The following is a 21324-nucleotide window of genomic DNA, read 5'->3' as shown; positions in this document are numbered from 1 at the left end:
TCCAGGACACCTACACCACCCGATGTTACAGGAAGGCCATAAAGATCATCAAGGACATCAACCACCCGAACCACTGCCTGTTCACCCCGCTATCATCCAGAAGGCGAGGTCAGTACAGGTGCATCAAAGCTGGGACCGAGAGACTGAAAAACAGCTTCTATCTCAAGGCCTGTCAGACTGTTAAACAGCCACCACTAACATTGAGTGGCTGCTGCCAACACACTGTCATTGACACTGACCCAACTCCAGCCACTTTAATAATGGGAATTGATGGGAAATTATGTAAATATATCACTAGCCACTTTAAACAATGCTACCTTATATAATGTTACTTACCCTACATTATTCATCTCATATGCATATGTATATACTGTACTCTACATCATCGACTGCATCCTTATGTAATACATGTATCACTAGCCACTTTAACTATGCCACTTTGTTTACTTTGTCTACACACTCATCTCATATGTATATACTGTACTCGATACCATCTACTGTATGCTGCTCTGTACCATCACTCATTCATATATCCTTATGTACATATTTCTTATCCCCTTACACTGTGTATAAGACTGCATAGAGACAGTAGTTTTGGAATTGTTAGTTAGATTACTTGTTGGTTATCACTGCATTGTCGGAACTAGAAGCACAAGCATTTCGCTACACTCGCATTAACATCTGCTAACCATGTGTATGTGACAAATAAAATTTGATTTGACTTGATTTGAATCACAATGCCTACAAAAACCCCAATACGACAACACAATAAACCCATGTCCCACCCTGGCCTGAACAAATATATAACGAAAACACAAAATACAATGACCAAGGCGTGACAGAACCCCCCCCCAACCTAAGGTGCGGACTCCCGGACGCACCTCACAACCATAGGGAGGGTCCGGGTGGACGTCTGTCCATGGTGGCGGTTCCGGCTCGGGACGTGGACCCCACTCCATTAATGTCATAGTTCCTCCCCTTCGCGTCCTGGGATAATCCACCCTCGCCGCCGACCATGGCCTAATAGTCCTGACCCAGAATCCCACTGAACTGAGGGGCAGCACGGGACTGAGGGGCAGCTCGGGACTGAGGGGCAGCTCGGGACTGAGGGGCAGCTCGGGACTGAGGGGAAGCTCGGGACTGAGGGGAAGCTCGGGACTGAGGGGAAGCTCGGGACTGAGGGGTAGCTCGGGACTGAGGGACAGCCCGGGACTGAGGGGAGGCCCGGTACTGAGGGGAAGCCCAGTACTGAGGGGAAGCTCAGTACTGAGAGGAAGCCCAGTACTGAGATGAAGCTCAGGCATGTAGTGGGCTCCGGTAGATCCTGGCTGGCTGGCGGATCTGGAAGATTCTGGTTGACTGGCAGATCTGGAAGAGACTGGTTGACTGGCAGATCTGGAAGAGACTGGTTGACTGGCAGATCTGGAAGAGACTGGTTGACTGGCAGATCTGGAAGAATCTGGTTGACTGGCAGATCTAGAAGATCATGGCTGACTGGCGGATCTAGCTGCTCTATGCAGACTGGCAGCTCTGGCTGCTCCGTGCAGACTGGCAGCTCTGGCTGCTCCATGCAGGCTGACAGCTCCTTGCAGACTGACAGCTCCTTGCAGACTGTCAGCTCCTTGCAGACTGACATCTCTGGCTGCTTCATGCAGACTGACAGCTCTGGCTGCTTCATACAGACTGACAGCTCTGGCTGCTTCATACAGACTGACAGCTCTGGCTGCTTCATACAAACTGACAGCTCTGGCTGCTTCATGCAGACTGACAGCTCTGGCTGCTTCATACAAACTGACAGCTCTGGCTGCTCCATGCAGGCTGGCAGCACCTTGCAGACTGGCAGCTCCTTACAGACTGGCAGCTCCTTGCAGACTGACAGCTCCTTGCAGACTGACAGCTCTGGCTGCTCCATGCAGGCTGACAGCTCCTTGCAGACTGACAGCTCCTTGCAGACTGGCAGCTCCTTGCAGACTGGCAGCTCTTTGCAGACTGGCAGCTCTGGCTGCTTCATGCAAACTGACAGCTCTGGCTGCTCCGAACATGCAGGAGGCTCCGGCAGCGCTGTAGAGCAGGAAGGCTCTAGAAGCGCTGAACAGGCGGGAGACTCCGAAAGCGCTGTAGAGGAGGAAGGCTCTGAACAAATATATAACGAAAACACAAAATACAATGACCAAGGCGTGACAGTCAAGGTCGGAATATGCAGCATCTGTAGACACAGCTCCGCCGCACCTTCATTTATTTGATCTCCACCCTGGACGAATAGCATGCTATTGTCATGCTTAAGTTCAAGGTCAGAATGCACATATAGGGGCCTCCCGAATGGCGCAGCAGTCTAAGGCACTACATCACAGTGCTAGGGGCATCACTACAGACCGAGGTTCCATACCAGGCTGAGTCGCAGCGGGCCGCGACTGGGAGATCCATGAGGCTGTGCTCAATTGGCCCAACATCGTCCGGTTTAAGGGAGGGTTTGGCCGGCCGGGATGTCTTTGTCCCATTACGCTCTAGCGACTCCTGTGGTGGGCCAGGCGCATGCTGGCTGACTTAAGTTGCCAGTTGTACAATGTTTCCTCTGACATATTGGTGCAACTGGCTCCCGGGTTAAGTGAGCAGTGTGTCAAGAAGCAAGTGCAGAGTTGCAGCAATGGGACAAGACTTTAACTAATTTGGATATCACGAAATTGGGGAGAATAAGAGGTAAAACGTTTTTTTTAAATACAAAAATATAGAATACGCATATAGTGAAAAGTGCATGAAAAGGGAAATGCGTTCCACTTACGCTCGCTTAACTCGGGTTGGAATCGGCCCATATCGGCCACATACAAAATAGCCTAATCTTCATGACTAATGTTCAAACTTCTTGACTACAACTCAACTTCTGCACTAATCTCATTTAGTCATCAATGCAAATGATTACACAATCGAAATTATACGGAGCCACAGCAAGCCCTATAACTCATAATGACCACTATCGGGTGAAAATAACTTTTCTAGCCTAGTCAAGACAAGATCATATTATCTGTGTTGTTGCCCCCTACAGAAGCAGGTGTACTTCCGTCTGCGAAGCAGGGAGACGGGCTACGTGATGTCCCTGTCAGGGCCTCTGGATGACATCAAGCTGTTGCGGGTCCAGGCCCTGGAGGAGACTGGGGGAGTGGACCAGGTCTGGCTCTTCCATGACGGAGTCCTACGCTGCAAGGTACCGCATGGGCTCAAGATTTTGCAATGGATCATCTTTTCCTCTCATTAACTCCACAGACATCCTTATTCATTCCCATCATCACCACCTTCAAGTGTTACAGAACTGGCTTCCTCATTATTTCAATATAGTTTCATGTCACATGTGTTGAGCATATCCCAGTACAATTGTCATTTGTCTCTCATATAACGTTGCAAAACTGTATCTGTATCATGCTTATAAGTATGTATTCAATACAGAATCCACCCACATCTGAACCTCTATTCCCTGTCTCTACAGCTGGTGGAGGACTGTTGCCTGCAGATCACGGGGAGCATTGTCATGGCGGGCAGCAGGCTGAGTGTGTCTCCTCCGGAGCCAGGGAAAGACAACCAGCTGTGGAACATTACCCCAGACGGCCTGGTCCGATGCCACCTCAAACCTGATCTGGTGCTTGAGGTTAAAGGTCAGATCCGCTCTCCTGCTCTTGCTCTCTCAGCTACAGTAGCATCTATACTGAACAAAAATATAAATGCAACATGCAACAATTGAAATAAATGCATTAGGCCCTAATCTATGGATTTCACATGACTGGGCAGGGCGCAGCCATGAGTGGGCCTGGGAGGACATAGGCCCACCCACTTGAGAGCCAGCCAATCTGAATGAGCCCCTTCAAAAGGGCTTTATTACAGACAGAAATACTCCTCACATTCATCAGCAGTCCGTGTGGCTGGTCTGTCACGATCCCACAGGTAAAGAAGCCGTATGTGAAGGTCCTGGACTGGGGGGGGGGGGTTACACGTGGTCTGCGGTTGTGAGGCTGGTTGTATGTACTGCCAAAAATACATTGGAGGTGGATTATGGTAGAGAAATTAACATTCAATTATCTGGCAACAGCTCTGGTGGACAATCCTGCAGTCAACGTGCCATTTGCATGCTCCCTTAAAACTTGAGACATCTGTGAGAAAACTGCACATTTTAGAGTGGCCTTTTATTGTCCCCAGACCAATGTGCACCTGTGTAATGATCATGCTGTTTAATCAGCTTCTTGATATGCCGTACCTGTCAGGTGGATTAATTATCTTGGCAAAGGAGAATACTCACTAACAGGGATATAAACAAATTTGTGCACAAAATTTGAGAGAAATAAGCTTTTTCTGCATATGGAACATTTTATGGGATGTTTTATGTCAGCTCATGAAACATGGGACCAACACTACATGTTGAATTTATATTTTCGTTCAGCATACAAAGAGTATAGGAGCTCTGTCCTCAGTTATCTGGCTCTATCTGGTGGTAAGTTTAGGAAGTGTTTAGTTAGTTATTTTCATTACCCATCTGTTGCAATGCCATTGAATATGTAGCCTACACTAAACTGTATAATATCTTCTACTCACAGGTGGACAAAGTTATGACAAAACTCAAGTGATTCTCAACACATTTGATGAGAGAAAACACAACCAAAGATGGTCTTTGGAGATCCTGTAATATAGTGTCAATAGACCTGGCCCTTCTACAGCAGCTCTGCCCTGGGCTTCAGAACTCTCTGGTGCAGCTAAGCCAAGGGTTTAAGAGCTTTCTTGCATTAGAAGGCCATGGGACTCAAAGCTCTGTGATGCAGTTCCACCGTGGGACCCATACTCTTGTTTCTTTATGCAGTTCCTACAAGGGCCTTAGCACTCTGTGATTCTAGTCTGCAGTGGGCCTCAAGATATTCCTTCTGTAGCTCAGTTGGTAGAGAGCATGGCGCTTGTAACGCCAGGGTAGTGGGTTCGATCCCCGGGACCACCCATACGTAGAATGTTTGCACACATGACTGTAAGTCGCTTTGGATAGAAGCGTCTGCTAAATGGCATATATTATTATTATTATATTATATTCTGAAACATGTGTTGAGCTTGTGCGCATCCATACTAGGTTGTCTTTGTAAAACACAACTATAAACTAGTAAACTACACATTTTCATGTCACTGCAACGAGAAAGAAAACAAACAACATGTGGCTACAGTACTATCTATAGAACAAGGGTGGCAGGTAGCCTAGCGGTTAAGAACATTGGGCCTGTAACTAAAAAGTCGCTGGTTCGAATTCCCAAGCCGACTAGGTGAAAAATGTTGAGGTGCCCTTGAGTAAGGCACTTAACACTAATTGCTCTGGATAAGAGCATCTGATAAATAACTTAAAAGTACATTTAAGGAGCACTACAATATACGGTCAGGACTTGAATGATGCTTTACAAATTCCACAATTAATTATTTCATTGACCATACCAAAGAAAAACGGTAGTGGAATATGTGTGTGTCTCTACTATATTCATAGCATTTACAATGAGTTAAGTGTGCTTCACCAGTCAATCACTGAAATGTATATGTTTTCACACAAGGGTTAGTCTATGAAGTCACACATTCTTAATGTCATAGATGAACACTCCTTGAAATCTCCAAAGGTACGTTTTGAGTAGATATGTTGGTAACACTTGACACCCAGCGTCATGACACATTATGACCCCATAAAACATACCATGGTAGTTATTTTATTGCTGGTTATGACACCTACATAAGAGTGTCAAAACACATAAAACCTACCATGGTAGGTATTTTATGGCTGGTTATGACACCTACATAAGAGTGTCAAAACACATAAAACCTACCATGGTAGGTATTTTATGGCTGGTTATGACACCTACATAAGAGTGTCAAAACACATAAAACCTACCATGGTAGGTATTTTATGGCTGGTTATGACACCTACATAAGAGTGTCAAAACACATAAAACCTACCATGGTAGGTATTTTATGGAAGATTATGACACCTACATAAGAGTGTCAAAACACATAAAACCTACCATGGTAGGTATTTTATGGAAGATTATGACACCTACATAAGAGTGTCAAAACACATAAAACCTACCATGTTAGGTATTTTATGGCTGGTTATGACACCTACATAAGAGTGTCAAAACACATAAAACCTACCATGGTAGGTATTTTATGGCTGGTTATGACACCTACATAAGAGTGTCAAAACACATAAAACCTACCATGGTAGGTATTTTATGGCTGGTTATGACACCTACATAAGAGTGTCAAAACACATAAAACCTACCATGGTAGGTATTTTATGGAAGATTATGACACCTACATAAGAGTGTCAAAACACATAAAACCTACCATGGTAGGTATTTTATGGAAGATTATGACACCTACATAAGAGTGTCAAAACACATAAAACCTACCATGGTAGGTATTTTATGGCTGGTTATGACACCTACATAAGAGTGTCAAAACACATAAAACCTACCATGGTAGGTATTTTATGGCTGGTTATGACACCTACATAAGAGTGTCAAAACACATAAAACCTACCATGGTAGGTATTTTATGGCTGGTTATGACACCTACATAAGAGTGTCAAAACACATAAAACCTACCATGGTAGGTATTTTATGGAAGATTATGACACCTACATAAGAGTGTCAAAACACATAAAACCTACCATGGTAGGTATTTTATGGCTGGTTATGACACCTACATAAGAGTGTCAAAACACATAAAACCTACCATGGTAGGTATTTTATGGCTGGTTATGACACCTACATAAGAGTGTCAAAACACATAAAACCTACCATGGTAGGTATTTTATGGCTGGTTATGACACCTACATAAGAGTGTCAAAACACATAAAACCTACCATGGTAGGTATTTTATGGAAGATTATGACATGTATATAAGAGTGTCAAATAACCCAAGAATGACCACACAAGGCAAAACATTCCATTACACCATAGCCTTCTTGTCAACAGTATGTTTGTTATTCATTTTTAAATTGACCATATACAATTATCATTGTAATTGCACACACATTGATGTCAGACATGCGCCTACCCCAATGCTCTGTTTCTGATGACTGGGATAAATGCAGGAGCAGATTTTAGGAGCAGGACAAGACACCCTCTTTGTGACTGATGACTGAGATAAGGGCATGTGCGTGATAGGACTATATGGCTTAGATGATTATGATGGTAATAATGCTTCTTAACAGTGTCATAAAGTGTATTTTCTTAGTCCAAGTAAAGTGACATAGGATGGTCATAATGCATTTGGACTGTTTCATAAAGTGTATGTTCTTAGTCCAAGTAAAGTGACATAGGATGGTCATAATGCATTTGGACTGTTTCATAAAGTGCATTTTCAGAGTACAAGTAAAGTGACATAGGATGGTCATAATGCATTTGGACTGTTTCATAAAGTGTATTTTCTTAGTCCAAGTAAAGTGACATAGGATGGTGTAATGCATTTGGACTGTTTCATAAAGTGCATTTTCAGAGTACAAGTAAAGTGACATAGGATGGTCATAATGCATTTGGACTGTTTCATAAAGTGCATTTTCAGAGTACAAGTAAAGTGACATAGGATGGTCATAATGCATTTGGACTGTTTCATAAAGTGTATTTTCTTAGTCCAAGTAAAGTGACATAGGATGGTCATAATGCATTTGGACTGTTTCATAAAGTGTATTTTCTTAGTCCAAGTAAAGTGACATAGGATGGTCATAATGCATTTGGACTGTTTCATAAAGTGCATTTTCAGAGTACAAGTAAAGTGACATAGGATGGTCATAATGCATTTGGACTGTTTCATAAAGTGTATTTTCTTAGTCCAAGTAAAGTGACATAGGATGGTCATAATGCATTTGGACTGTTTCATAAAGTGTATTTTCTTAGTCCAAGTAAAGTGACATAGGATGGTCATAATGCTTTATGAAAAGTTATTTCAAATATAATGAAAAAAAATGTATGTAAAGTATTCATAACAACAACAAAGGACTTAAGAAACAAACTTTCAAACAAAAGGACATTTCTTGGCAGGGAAAAAACACATTTGAATACATTTGGGTTTTGACACTAAGTGTCATAACCAGACAAAAAAATAATGCAATATGTCAGAATAGGTGGCACTATATGGGCCATGACTGTGTTATGACCATATTATGACAGGTTATGACAAGTTTTGTCAGTTATGATATATTATGACATGGTTATGACCATCAAGTAAAGTGTTACTGATATGTTTTTTCATGTTTTATAAGTAATTTTCTTGTCTGGATTTATACTTTACTTCACACATTATTCACAGAACATTAGCTGCAACAGGTGCATGTATTTCATATGTCAAATGATTAAAGATCCGTTTCAACACTGTGCTACAATATCATGCTAACCACTTTGTCTTAAATGTAATGTCATCAAAATGCTGTTACGATCTACAAAAAAATAAATGTTTTTTTCCTTTTCATGATTTGTGTTATGTTGTTTGTTGAGGCATCTCAATAACACTTCCAAAGTCAAGGACTTGAATTATCGTCAACTTCCACTACAACAGCTCTACTCAAACAGACACACACTCACAAGCTTAGCACAGACAATCCTAAAGGCAGTCACACAAATTCTCTGACTGAACCACACCCAGCATTTCCATATCAGGCTACGCTCTATGCCCACAAGTCCGTTTGTCACTCAGAAATGCCTCACGGTGTAGGCTTAAGGAAAACCATATAATTTTTTGGAGTGACAGTGGTAGGTGTTGTTCCCCTGCGTTTTTAGGAAACGCTAGGCGGCAGTGGAGTCATCCAGTGGAGTCATCCAGTGGTTTGTCGGATGAGTCCTCTCCGCTGCTGATTTTGACGTCTTTCCCTGAGCGTGATCCTTCTCCACATTCAGCATGGCCTGAGGCACCTGGGAGATGGTAAACTCCTCCTCCAGGAACAGGAAGAGAGGTCACAAGGAGTAAAACATATCTTTTTTAAACTGACTTTAGAGCTGTGTGACGGGGCAACGGTCGGAATTCAATAAAAGGCTTGTTCTCAATAAGTGCATTGCACTTGACATTTAAAGATAATTTATGCTTGAGCTGACATCCGCAGGGTGAAAATGTCGGGGAAATTGCCTTGTAAATGCAAAATTGGCGGTAGTGCAGTGTGCAGCCCTGCAACACGCCGTTGAATGAATACCGGCCATCTTCCAAATAATAAATGAATAATAGATCATAGAAATAGATCAGATGGAGAGGATGGCTGTGGTGATGATTAGACCAGTCTATGGGTATCTAGTTCCTCTTCTACACAGAATGACCTGATGTGTACGTCGGTGTGGATTGAATAAACTGTATTGAACTGGTGAGGATGCTCTGACATCCTTATCAGACAACAACCTATGATGCACACCAACGCCATACACAACAACACCCTGTTCAGCCTCACCTGACCTGTACACAGCTGCTCTCATCGTACGTGGTATCGGGTATTGGGTATATGAAAGAGTAGAAAACATGGAAAGGAAAGAGATCACTAAAGAGAAAATTACATAATTGATACAGTATACTGCTTAGTATTTCTCTAACCATAGGAAGGCCTATGTCCTTCCACTCAACATATACATTTGCATTTGCAAACTTACAAACAGTATGGTATTGCAACCAACAGAGTTTCTGGTGACCAGGCTAGCTGTTGCTGTTTCATCAGAATAAAATGGAGCCATGATGTCATGGTGGAACGCTTCCATAATGCCCAGGCAGACAGGAATCTGTTCTGCTTCCAAGCTGGGGAGCGAACCCGGGAGCCCCGACAGGGCCACAGACAAAGGGCCTGAATAATGGAACTGGATTAGGGGCCTAGCACCAGGATTACACTAGCATTGCAGCCTGGCTGGTCAGCACAGCCCTAGACAGCGGTTCTTCATCTGGTCTGACCGTCACTGGCTGATCATACCAAATCAAACCTAGCCTGCCTCACTGTCTGTCTGACAGAGAGAGCAGAATAGGTGTGTGTGTGTGGCTTCAGACAATTGAAATGGCTGAAGCTCACTGATTAACTTCCTCCACTTGGACAAGAGGGTCATAAAAATCCCACTATTGACCAAAATAATGTGCCCCTATTGACCAATGTCATTCCATCCTAGATGCAGTATGCCGCAATATGACATATTTTGCCAAGCATATGAACTGTAATAATATCATGTCTCCAGCTTTACAAATACAGTGGGTGCTCATTGATGGTGTGTCACATCCATCCTTGGGCAAAAACCCATCCAGATGTGTATGTCTCTGTGTGTGTGTGTCTGTGTGTGTGTGTCTGTGTGCAAATCTGTGTGTGTGTCTGTGTGAGTGTGTGACTGTGTGCGTGTGTCTGTGTGTCTCTGTGCGTGTGTGCACGACTCTATGTGTGTGTGTGTGCGTGTGTGTGCGTGCGTGTGTGTGTCACTGTATGCGCGTGTCATGCCCTGACCATAGAGAGCCTTTTTATTCTCTATTTTTGGTTAGGCCAGGGTGTGACATGGGTGATTTATGTGTCTTGTTTTGTCTAGGGGTTTTGTAGTCTATGGGGTTGTGTTCAGTTTAGTGTTCTAGGTAAGTCTATGGTTGCCTGGAGTGGTTCTCTATCAGAGGCAGGTGTTTATCGTTGTCTCTGATTGGGAACCATATTTAGGCAGCCATATTCTTTAGGTATCTTGTGGGTGATTGTTCCAGTCTCTGTGTTTTGCATCAGTTAGGACTGTTTCAGTTTTTCCACGTTTTCTGATTTTGTATAGTGTTCACGTTTTCATCTTTCATTAAAGATGTTTATAAATAACCACGCTGCATTTTGGTCCTCCGATCCTTCCCAGGAAGAAAACCGCTACAATTATTCCATGTTAAGTTTTCTATACAGTTATGAATGTTACATATTTGTTCAAATCACATTTATTGGTTTTCTCTTTCAGATGATAGACAACCTGGTCTTGACGCTGGTCACTGAGCATCCCATGGTACATTCTCCAAGAGTAGGGATGTTAATCCCTGTGTCTTGGCTAGATTCCTAACTTGGCAATTCATACTATCATGGCCAACTTGTCCACCTCGTGTGCTTCTACTATCTCTGTTTGAACCTCTACTCTTGATGTGCTTTCATGTTGCAGGATAAAATGGCAGTGAGAAAACAGTCTTTGTTCAGCTTTAAAGTAACAGTAAAATCAAAGCCAAAAAGCGAACAAGTTAGGTTTAAGAGATTGTGAAGTAGGATAAGTAGTAAGCAAGCCTTTTCCGAGCCAGAACACCCATAGGGATTGAGAAACGGGTCAAATTTAGCTGATTTAATTTACTTCCCTATTTACGTCAAATCCTGAATCATGATTCACCAGTACTAAAACAAGTCTATAAAATACACAACAAATTAGACAGGAGAGAAGCACTAAAAATGTATCTTTGTTCGATTCAGATTAAAAAGTTAGGTTCCAAGTCGAGTCGAACAGAACCTTGAACCGTCACTGTCTGATGATCTTCATGCTTGTGGCTCTGTTAGCCATTGCTATTAATGAAGTATTCATCATTTCTTAGATGGTTGTATAGTTTAATATTGTACCACTAACCATTCAGTCAGGAAGCTTTAAGCTTTTGTTATTCAGCTTGGTTGCTGTTATAAAAGGGATTACAGCTGGTGGTTCAACAGAGATGCATGTTAACCACCATCTCGCTGATGTCATCAAGTGTGGGTCCATTGGGTGCAAACTTCCCCCAGCGATAGTGCACAAGGCGAAAAAGACATAGGAACAAGGTTAAACAGGAAACCACATGCAGTATACGTGCCAGACTAGTGTTTTGTTACACTCAAATAAAATAAAGACATTTATGTTGGTGTTGTTATCCGCCCTTACACAGACTAAAGTACAGATGCATAAGTAAAGATCTGTGTCTAAGATGTACTGTACACCATATCTCGTTCAAACTGTCCATAATCAGAGTTTATTACCAGTTTATAACTCACTCCTAACTAGGAGTGAGTTATAAACTGAAATAATATATAGAAGCATTTGTATGTAGATGGCCACCTCAGTCTGAATATCTGATTACATTTTCCTTCGTTGCATGTGGTACACATGTTTAATAATTAATCTCATTACAAATGCAATGGTTTTATTTTTGCAGTTGATCACTCACTATACTATTGTGAGCCAGTGTTGGCACACACAAGTCAAGACCCACACAGACACAATGGCCTCCGTGGCTGTACCTCCTACCTTCTGTCACAGACACAATGGTCTCCGTGGCTGTACCTCCTACCTTCTGTCACAGACACAATGGCCTCCGTGGCTGTACCTCCTACCTTCTGTCACAGACACAATGGCCTCCGTGGCTGTACCTCCTACCTTCTGTCACAGACACAATGGTCTCCGTGGCTGTACCTCCTACCTTCTGTCACAGACACAATGGCCTCTGTGGCTGTACCTCCTACCTTCTGTCACAGACACAATGGTCTCCGTGGCTGTACCTCCTACCCTCTGTCACAGACACAATGGCCTCTGTGGCTGTCCCTCCTACCTTCTGTCGCAGACACAATGGCCTCCGTGGCTGTACCTCCTACCTTCTGTCACAGACACAATGGTCTCCGTGGCTGTACCTCCTACCTTCTGTCACAGACACAATGGCCTCCGTGGCTGTCCCTCCTACCTTCTGTCACAGACACAATGGCCTCTGTGGCTGTACCTCCTACCTTCTGTCACAGACACAATGGTCTCCGTGGCTGTACCTCCTACTTTCTGTCACAGACACAATGGTCTCCGTGGCTGTACCTCCTACCTTCAGTCACAGACACCAGAGACACAAACAAGTATGCACACACACAGACACACACGTACATTTTTTTAATGAGGTGACATTCTAACCCAAAGAGGACTTCCTAAGTCTAAGCGCCAAAGTGAAGCATCCCTCTTTCAGGAAGCCAATCCCTATTTATTTTGTTTCCCAGCATCAAGATGAGATTCCCAGCTCCATTCCAAAAGGAAAAAGTAGACGGCTGATTGCTAAGGTTTGTGGAACGTGTCCCTGGAGGGCGTGTTCCAGGTGAACGTTACTCAACATAATGCCTTGGGGGAGATACCTGTACCCCCTGTATATAGCCTCGTTATTGTTATGTCATTTTCTAACTTTCAGACATCTGTGTACACTGTGTGCACTATGAACACTAAGAGTTTGGGAAGAAGCAAAGGTTGGAACTGATAGGATGGGTAATTTCCTGTCTGTACCCACACAATACATCCACCATCCATTCTTTTCCAGTTTGATCTCCTGCTTCCACTGCTGATCAATGATACATACATACCTATGACGCACACAGTGTGTGAATAGGATTGCCTCTGTTCCTTTGGACCTCATTTGGACACCTGTCACTCAAGGTCAACATACCGTAGCTGTATTAGTCAGTGGTGTAAAGTACTTAAGTAAAAATACTTTAAAGTACTACTTAAGTAGTTTTACCGGGGTGTCTGTACTTTACTTTACTATTTCTATTTTTGACAACTTTTACTTTACTACGTTCCTAAAGAAAATAATGTACTTTTTACTCCATACATTTTCCCTGACACCCAAAATAATTGGTTACATTTTGAATTCTTAGCAGGACATGAAAATGGTCCAATTCACACACTTATCAAGAGAACATCCCTGGTCATCCTACGACCACTGGCTATCTGTACATTCAAATAACAAGAAAATGGTGCCATCTGGTTTGTTTAATATAAGGAATTTGAAATGGGTGTACTTGTACTTTTGATACTTAAGTATATTTTAGCAATTACTGTAACGGCGTTCGTCTGTTGAAGGAAGAGAGTCGGACCGAAATGCAGCGAGTTTGTTACTCATGATCTTTAATGAATGAAAACGGACCGATACATGAAATAACTCAACACAAAAACAACAAACGGAACGAGAAACCTATTACAGCCTATCTGGTGAACACTACACAGAGACAGGAACAATCACCCACAAAATACAAAGTGAAACTCAGGCTACCTAAATACGGTTCCCAATCCGAGACAACGAGAATCACCTGACTCTGATTGAGAATCGCCTCAGGCAGCCAAGCCTAACTAGACACACCCCTAATCATTCACAATCCCAATAATACAAAAACCCCAAAACAAACTACAACAACAAAACCCCATGTCACACCCTGGCCTGACCAAATATATAACGAAAACACAACATACAATGACCAAGTCGTGACAATTACATTTACTTGTGATACTTAAGTATATTTAAAACCAAATACTTGTAGACTTTTACTCAAGTAGTATTTTACTGGAGGACTTTCAGTATCTTTACTTTTACTCAAGTAGGAAATTGGGTACTTTTTCCACCACTGTTATTTATATTAAAACAAAAGATGCCTCCAAAGTGTCCAATCACCAAACTAAAGGTAAAAATGTAAAGATTAACCAAATCTGTAAAGTCTGCCTCTGTCAGTCCTGACTGAGGGATGTTTCCATGGATATGCTAGGCCAGGGGTTGGGGTTGATAAGTTAACTGTACCCTGTTGTAACATGCTCTCTCTCTGGGTACAGAGGCCTTCTCTCTATCCAAACTACCCAAGGCCCACTAATACTGGGCTAGTTGACAGATCAGCTCGACGCTCCCACACCGATGGAGCCAGCTATGTTTATCTAAAGCCTGGGGGGAATGTTTTTACCAAGAGCAGGATGTAGGCCATTGAGTGGTGAAAATCCAGAACCTTTGATTATTTATCGCAGTGTTGGCCCAGCACAGAGGGCCGAGGGGGCTCCATTACTGGTAAGGAGAAGCTAGGGAGAGGAGATGCCGCAAAAGACACATGGTTTACAGGTCTGGTTGCACTTTGTCTTGAAAATGAGAGATCATATGAGTGAGTGGAGAGAGACAGGTTGAGGGATAGAGGGGAGAAATAGGGGGAGACAAGTGGGTGTTCAAAAAGTGATCGACAGTATGGGACTGAAATAGATACGGTGTGTTTACACTTTACTCCCCCCACCTCTTCTATATTCTAACCAAGGTCTGTCTCTTTCTACTGTCAACACTGCTACGGGACAAACCCCTTGGTTCAGATCCACCGTGCCATTCCACCTATAGCGGGGGACAGGGACAGAGCATGTTTCTATGGGGCTCCCCCAAGACAAACCATGTCTTCACACACACATCCCCCTCGTCTTAAGTTTGTATTTCCATTTCCGTTACTAGAAATTACTACATTACTGATAAAGTGATTATCTTATGGCACTGGAGTACCATTTGTGACTTACGACCTGGATTCCATCCTATGTAGTAAAATGTGAAATGTTTTACTTTACATTGGATAAAAGTAGAGACTCAGAGCTAGAAAATGGAATATCATACACTGCAGTTGAGGAACAAATGTTGTGTTCAAGTCCTACCTATTCCTGCTACAGTATTTGAGCAGTGATAAATGTAATCAGCACTGCTCTGGTTCTCCGTGATGAGACCCACTTAAACATACAGCTATCAGTACATCTTATGGATCATGTGGTGACGTGGTGGGTGGGACTATGACAAGGAGATGCACAAAACCTCAAATGCACTGCACATTTTGCAGTCTGTGCACCACAAATGCCGACAGGATGTCGGTGTTACTATGTGAGGGCGGGATGACAAGCGAGGGGAGTGAGATTGGGTGTTGCCTTATAAGGGGACATTTCAAAAGTCTAGTAAGTGCTTTGCTGTACATGATCATGGTAGGCGTTGTATATGGTTCTGTAGGCAATCTGTGTAAATAAAGGATGCATTATATTAAATACAGAAATGCTGCCATGGTTGCCTTGAGTGCTTTGGATAACACGGAGACCCCGGTATGGAGCGTTCTGTCAGCGATGTCCAGCAGGTCGGTGTTCCGGAGGAAGGGCATTACCAGGGTTACGTGCTTGGTGCCACACCACGGATTCAGAAGGCCCAGAGCCCAGCTCTCTGTGTCCGCGCCCACATTATCCAGAACCAGATCAAAACTAGGATGGTGGAGGAGAGAGAAAGAGAGGGAGAGATGGAGAGTTTATTTTATTAACTGGAGAGACTTATTTTCCCACACACTAATGAGAGTTTACTGTGGCAGTGAGAGAGAGGTGCCCAATCCTTGATTACAGTTAACTGGCCCAAGGGGAACAATCCTCATCCTATTCAGATAAATGCCACCATGGAGGTTTTTAAGGGATGCTGCGAGATTCTGTGTTCTACTTACCGAGTCGTTTTGCGAGCCAACGCTAACTAGCATTAACGCAATGACTGGAAGTCTACAAGTGGCCAAAAGTTTTGAGAATGACACAATTATTAATTTTCACAACGTCTGCTGCCTCTGTTTGTATGGTGGCAATTTGCATATACTCCAGAATGTTATGAAGAGTTATCAGATGAAGCAGAAAACTTTGTGAAAATGTATATTTGTGTAATTCTCAAAACTTTTGGCCACAACTGTATAGTAGTATTGCTTTGGGTAAGTAGAACAAGGGCTTAAACGCCAGAATCTCTCAGAATCCCATTAACCTCTCTAGGTATCTAGTACAATTCCCTCCCCATGCTCATAAACCACTGGTTTCATACAGACAGGCTTTTTATGAAATAACCAAGTGGAATAATCAACAAGATCAAAGACATGAGGATTATATGGGATGAATAGGGACACCAGCAGGGGTTAGAGGGGGAAAGAGACAAGTTGACCTCAAATTGGCAGGAGATGTGCATGTGCGTGTGTGTGTTTGCTGTTTCTTGGCACAGTTGTCCTTGTTAAGACCTCCTGTGTTGACCAGGGCAGACCAGGCTCTGACAGACACGTAAGGAGCGGCCGCCTCCGTGCGACTCAGAAATTTGGGCTTTTTGGACACCGGACCCAGTCACACTCAGGACTCAAGAGTAGGTCAAAGATATAGGTTCATCCTCCAAAAGGTGAGGTAGGATAAGGGGGAAGCCTCACAAACCTCCGACCAAACATGTCACTATCTGAAAATGTTGAGTCATCATCATCCATTAAAATCCCTGCGTAACGATGCCAACTCAGAGCTGGCTAGTCTGTCTGCAGTCCTGCTTGCTCCTCATTTGGCTCCTCATCACACAGAAAGCCTATTTAATGAGCCTGTCATTAAGGACCATGCCTCACTGAGCAGCACCATGGAGTCTAACTCTGCCGGTCGCTTTTATTCTCAAATCTGACACCATCCCACAATTCCTTTCCAGCCTAGCAATAGCATTTAGCCCACAGGAGACACCTAATATTGCCTATACTAATGTATCCAAATGCATTCTCTCTTGAACATGCTAAAGAAAGCATCCCTGGCAGTAGTAATATTCAACTACACATATGTTCATGTATATTGTAGAAATACCCACAAGCAAACAATGGTTTGGAAAACAAACTACAACACAAAAACATAAAGGGATCATAAACAAAACAGTACCACATTTGCACTCAACACCACAATCTCAGCCAGGCTTCCATGTTTCCAAGGGGGAATGGCCGCCCACACATGAGAAGGAAAAAAAACACTGGCTTAACCAACCAAGCACTGGTAACACCCTGCATGGATGGCACAGATACCAAGACTGTGACATTTTGAATTCTCTGTTTGTGTATATCTTCACATCCATATGATGAGATCGTGTTTCACTGACACACTGACGACGAGTTGACCAGTTGGCCCAAAGGTGGTGTGATGATGTAACATTATACAAACATTTATAAAATGCTCATCACCATCTGTAATTCCCGAAGGCCAAGGTAGAAAACGCGTTGGTTTTACTTTTTAACCATAAAGAAGCTCTTTTATCACTGTCCTCCAAGGGTTGCTGAATATCCTTTTCACTAGGTGAAAGGGGAATGCAGGCTATTGTGAACATGCTATTGTGAACATGCTATTGTGAACATGCTATTGTGAACATGCTATTGTGAACATGCTATTGTGAACATGTCTCGCATCTGACTTCTTATAGGCTATTGTGTAAAAGATCTGATAGTCTATGTTCTCTGAAAGCTATGAGAAACATAATTGGAAAACCACTGACATTAACAATGACGCAATGAGGTGCTTCACATTTCAGCTGCACTTGGATTAAGTAAACAAAGCGGTAACACAAAAACAAACAAACAAACAAACAAACAAACAAACACACACAACCCCAACCCTTCCCACGGAGAGTACCACCCTATTGTACTGCATCCTGGGGCCAATTTGTTTGTGTGTGTGTTACCTCATCCACCTATTTGAAGTAGTCTGGTGCCACATCCAGAAAACACTCAATGATGACTCCGGACACGTCACGGCCCAGGATCAGGGGAAACTCACTGCCGAATTGGTTGATGTTTAGGAGGTCTCTCTTCATAGCCTTGTTGGCAGCCCCATACCCACCTGAGAGGGCAGAAACAACACAGAAATAAGGCAAAACACAATCAGTTCAAGTAGACGTTGAGACAAGTGAATTCAGATACGAACAGAGGCCACAAGATCATCACTGATTAGACTGAGAGGTAACCATAAGAAACAGCAGGCCCCCACCTCTTCAAAGAACACATCTAGGCCTAAGTGTGAGGTTTAGCCTAACATTCACAGTTTGAATTTAACACCCAAACCATGTGCCATAGCAGTCAACTTTCCCTTTGTGTCAGAAGAGCTCTCCTCGTCTCCAGGGGTGATCTATTTTGCCCACTCAGATCTCTCTCTCATACACAGACCAAATGTGAATAGCAAAACAACAGATGCTCAGTCAGCTCTGAATGAGGGCAGTTTCCTTTTCACGAGACTGTGGTGGGTGCACAAAAAGGCTATTGTGAAGATGCCTCACAACTGTCTTCATATAAGCTATCTATAAAAGATCTGATAGTCTATCTTCTTTAAGAACTCTGAGAAGGTCATAGGAAAACCACTGGCTTGAAATGAAGAGTTAGCCTATAAAAATAAGGTCACTTCAAGGGAAGTAATCGGGTGAGTGGTGAAGCAGAAGAGTCATTGTCTGTTCTTTTGAGTTTTGATGTTGAGTCTCTGGCCGACAATGTGTTGTTAGGTTATTTCAGTTATCCCGTATGAGCTTATGCGCTGAATACATTACGTTGTTACAGGTGTCAATCTTATGGGCGTGTGGCAGCAGTGTGTAGGAGGGAGGTTCCTAGGTGTGAGAAGTGTGCAGAAGGGCACGAGACAAAGGAATGTGTAGCATTGGGGAAATAAGCGGTACGTGTTAATTGTAAGGGTGCCCATGGGGCTGGGGATCAGAAATGTCCAGTGTGAGAGAGGCAGGTTGAGGTTACCAGGGTTAGAGTAGAGGGAAGGGTGTCGCATACTGAGGCAGTGAGGAAAGTTGAGGAAGACGGGTCAAGGGGGAAGGATCCTGAGAGTATTCGTGTGAGTAGTAGATATGTATCAGTACAGAGAGATAGGCCAATAAATGATATATGCTTCAGTAAAATTGGCTTTTTAGTGTTCATAACAATGGCTATCAACTGTACTGCAGGGATGGAATGCAAATTGCAGAAAATAGAGGTTGTGGTGGCAGCTGCAGAAAAGTATTTGGGTGTAAGAGATTTGACGTCAGGTTGTGTTACAGGTTGTGTTGAGTGGTGGTGTCCCCTCCTTTCAGGCTGTTGGCCTGAGGTAGGACTAGATAGATTTAAATAGTGGAGTAAGGTGGTGGGGTTTTAATGAATGTAGGGTTAGAAGGTAAATTATTTGTTGATTAATTTACCTTTTATAAAGCAAAGTAAAATGGAACTGTACTCAAGTCTAGTTGGTGGCGTTAATGCAACATTTATTGGATGTCAACAGCCGTTAAACTTCATAGAAGAAGAAGAAGGAATCTATCAAGCTAGAATATCACAACAACCTCTCATGCTGACGTCAATGTGGTTAAGACCTGCAGCATGGACTTCCTTAGTCCATAACACAGCGTTTTTAGTGAACCAAAAGACATCATTGCTGCCTTATCTATTGATCTCCCAAGCCGGCATGATTGTCATACGGCTGTTGGAGGTGGTGTTGAACAGTTTCTTCTGACCTCCTGCAGGAATGTTTTCACACATGGTGCTCTCCTGATTAGGAGACAAGACCCCTGACCGCATGACAACTGTCTCAAAAATGCATGATTATGTTCATCAACTAGCTATAATATGTCAATACACTTGTTCTTCAGTCTTGTATAATCCCATTACAGTCTAAGCTCTGTCAAAGCCCGGGGGCTTTATTTAACCAGGTAGGCAAGTTGAGAACAAGTTCTCATTTACAATTACGACCTGGCCAAGATAAAGCAAAGCAGTTCGACAGATACAACGACTCAGAGTTACACATGGAGTAAAACAAACATAAAGTCAATAATACAGTATAAACAAGTCTATATACAATGTGAGCAAATGAGGTGAGAAGGGAGGTAAAGGCAAAAAAGGCCATGGTGGCAAAGTAAATACAATATAGCAAGTAAAACACTGGAATGGTAGTTTTGCAATGGAAGAATGTGCAAAGTAGAAATAAAAATAATGGGGTGCAAAGGAGCAAAATAAATAAATTAATTAAATACAGTTGGGAAAGAAGTAGTTGTTTGGGCTAAATTATAGGTGGGCTATGTACAGGTGCAGTAATCTGTGAGCTGCTCTGACAGTTGGTGCTTAAAGCTAGTGAGGGAGATAAGTGTTTCCAGTTTCAGAGATTTTTGTAGTTCGTTCCAGTCATTGGCAGCAGAGAACTGGAAGGAGAGGCGGCCAAAGAAATAATTGGTTTTGGGGGTGACTGGAGAGATATACCTGCTGGAGCGTGTACTACAGGTGGGAGATGCTATGGTGACCAGCGAGCTGAGATAAGGGGGGACTTTACCTAGCAGGGTCTTGTAGATGACATGGAGCCAGTGGGTTTGGCGACGAGTATGAAGCGAGGGCCAGCCAACGAGAGCGTACAGGTCGCAATGGTGGGTAGTATATGGGGCTTTGGTGACAAAACGGATTGCACTGTGATAGACTGCATCCAATTTGTTGAGTAGGGTACTGGATGCTATTTTGTAAATGACATCGCCAAAGTCGAGGATTGGTAGGATGGTTTTACAATTGTATGTTTTGGCAGCATGAGTGAAGGATGCTTTGTTGCGAAATAGGAAGCCAATTCTAGATTTAACTTTGGATTGGAGATGTTTGATATGGGTCTGGAAGGAGAGTTTACAGTCTAACCAGACACCTAAGTATTTGTAGTTGTCAGAGCCGTACAGAGTAGTGATGTTGGACAGGCGGGTAGGTGCAGGTAGCGATCGGTTGAAGAGCATGCATTTAGTTTTACTTGTATTTAAGAGCAATTGGAGGCCACGGAAGGAGAGTTGTGTGGCATTGAAGCTTGC

At 43.1% G+C, this 21324-nt stretch overlaps 1 protein-coding gene and 1 pseudogene across 3 annotated transcripts in view; one reads left to right on the top strand and one right to left on the bottom strand.

The window, feature by feature from the left end:
- LOC124001222 (beta/gamma crystallin domain-containing protein 1-like) overlaps positions 1–8472 on the top strand; it is a 63196-nt gene extending 54724 nt beyond the window's left edge. For 2 of the 3 annotated variants that reach the window (XM_046307851.1, XM_046307852.1), the window contains 3 exons: positions 3041–3199; positions 3479–3644; positions 4578–8472. In XM_046307851.1, the coding sequence (XP_046163807.1) occupies positions 3041–3199; positions 3479–3644; positions 4578–4666 (414 nt within the window). In that variant the 3' untranslated portion in view covers positions 4667–8472. Of the gene's footprint in view, positions 1–3040; positions 3200–3478; positions 3645–3777; positions 3931–4577 lie in introns of all 3 variants that reach the window. The other variant, XR_006832753.1, reaches the window with a different exon arrangement.
- A 314-nt stretch (positions 8473–8786) lies between these two features.
- Positions 8787–19957, bottom strand: LOC124002304 (annotated as a pseudogene).
- Positions 19958–21324: the final 1367 nt, after the last annotated feature.

The sequence above is a fragment of the Oncorhynchus gorbuscha genome, linkage group LG17 (assembly GCF_021184085.1).
Source record: "Oncorhynchus gorbuscha isolate QuinsamMale2020 ecotype Even-year linkage group LG17, OgorEven_v1.0, whole genome shotgun sequence".
In the NCBI taxonomy this organism is placed as follows: domain Eukaryota; kingdom Metazoa; phylum Chordata; class Actinopteri; order Salmoniformes; family Salmonidae; genus Oncorhynchus; species Oncorhynchus gorbuscha.
The sequence above is the reverse complement of the archived record's forward strand: the minus strand, read 5'-3'. Positions and strand labels throughout refer to the sequence as shown.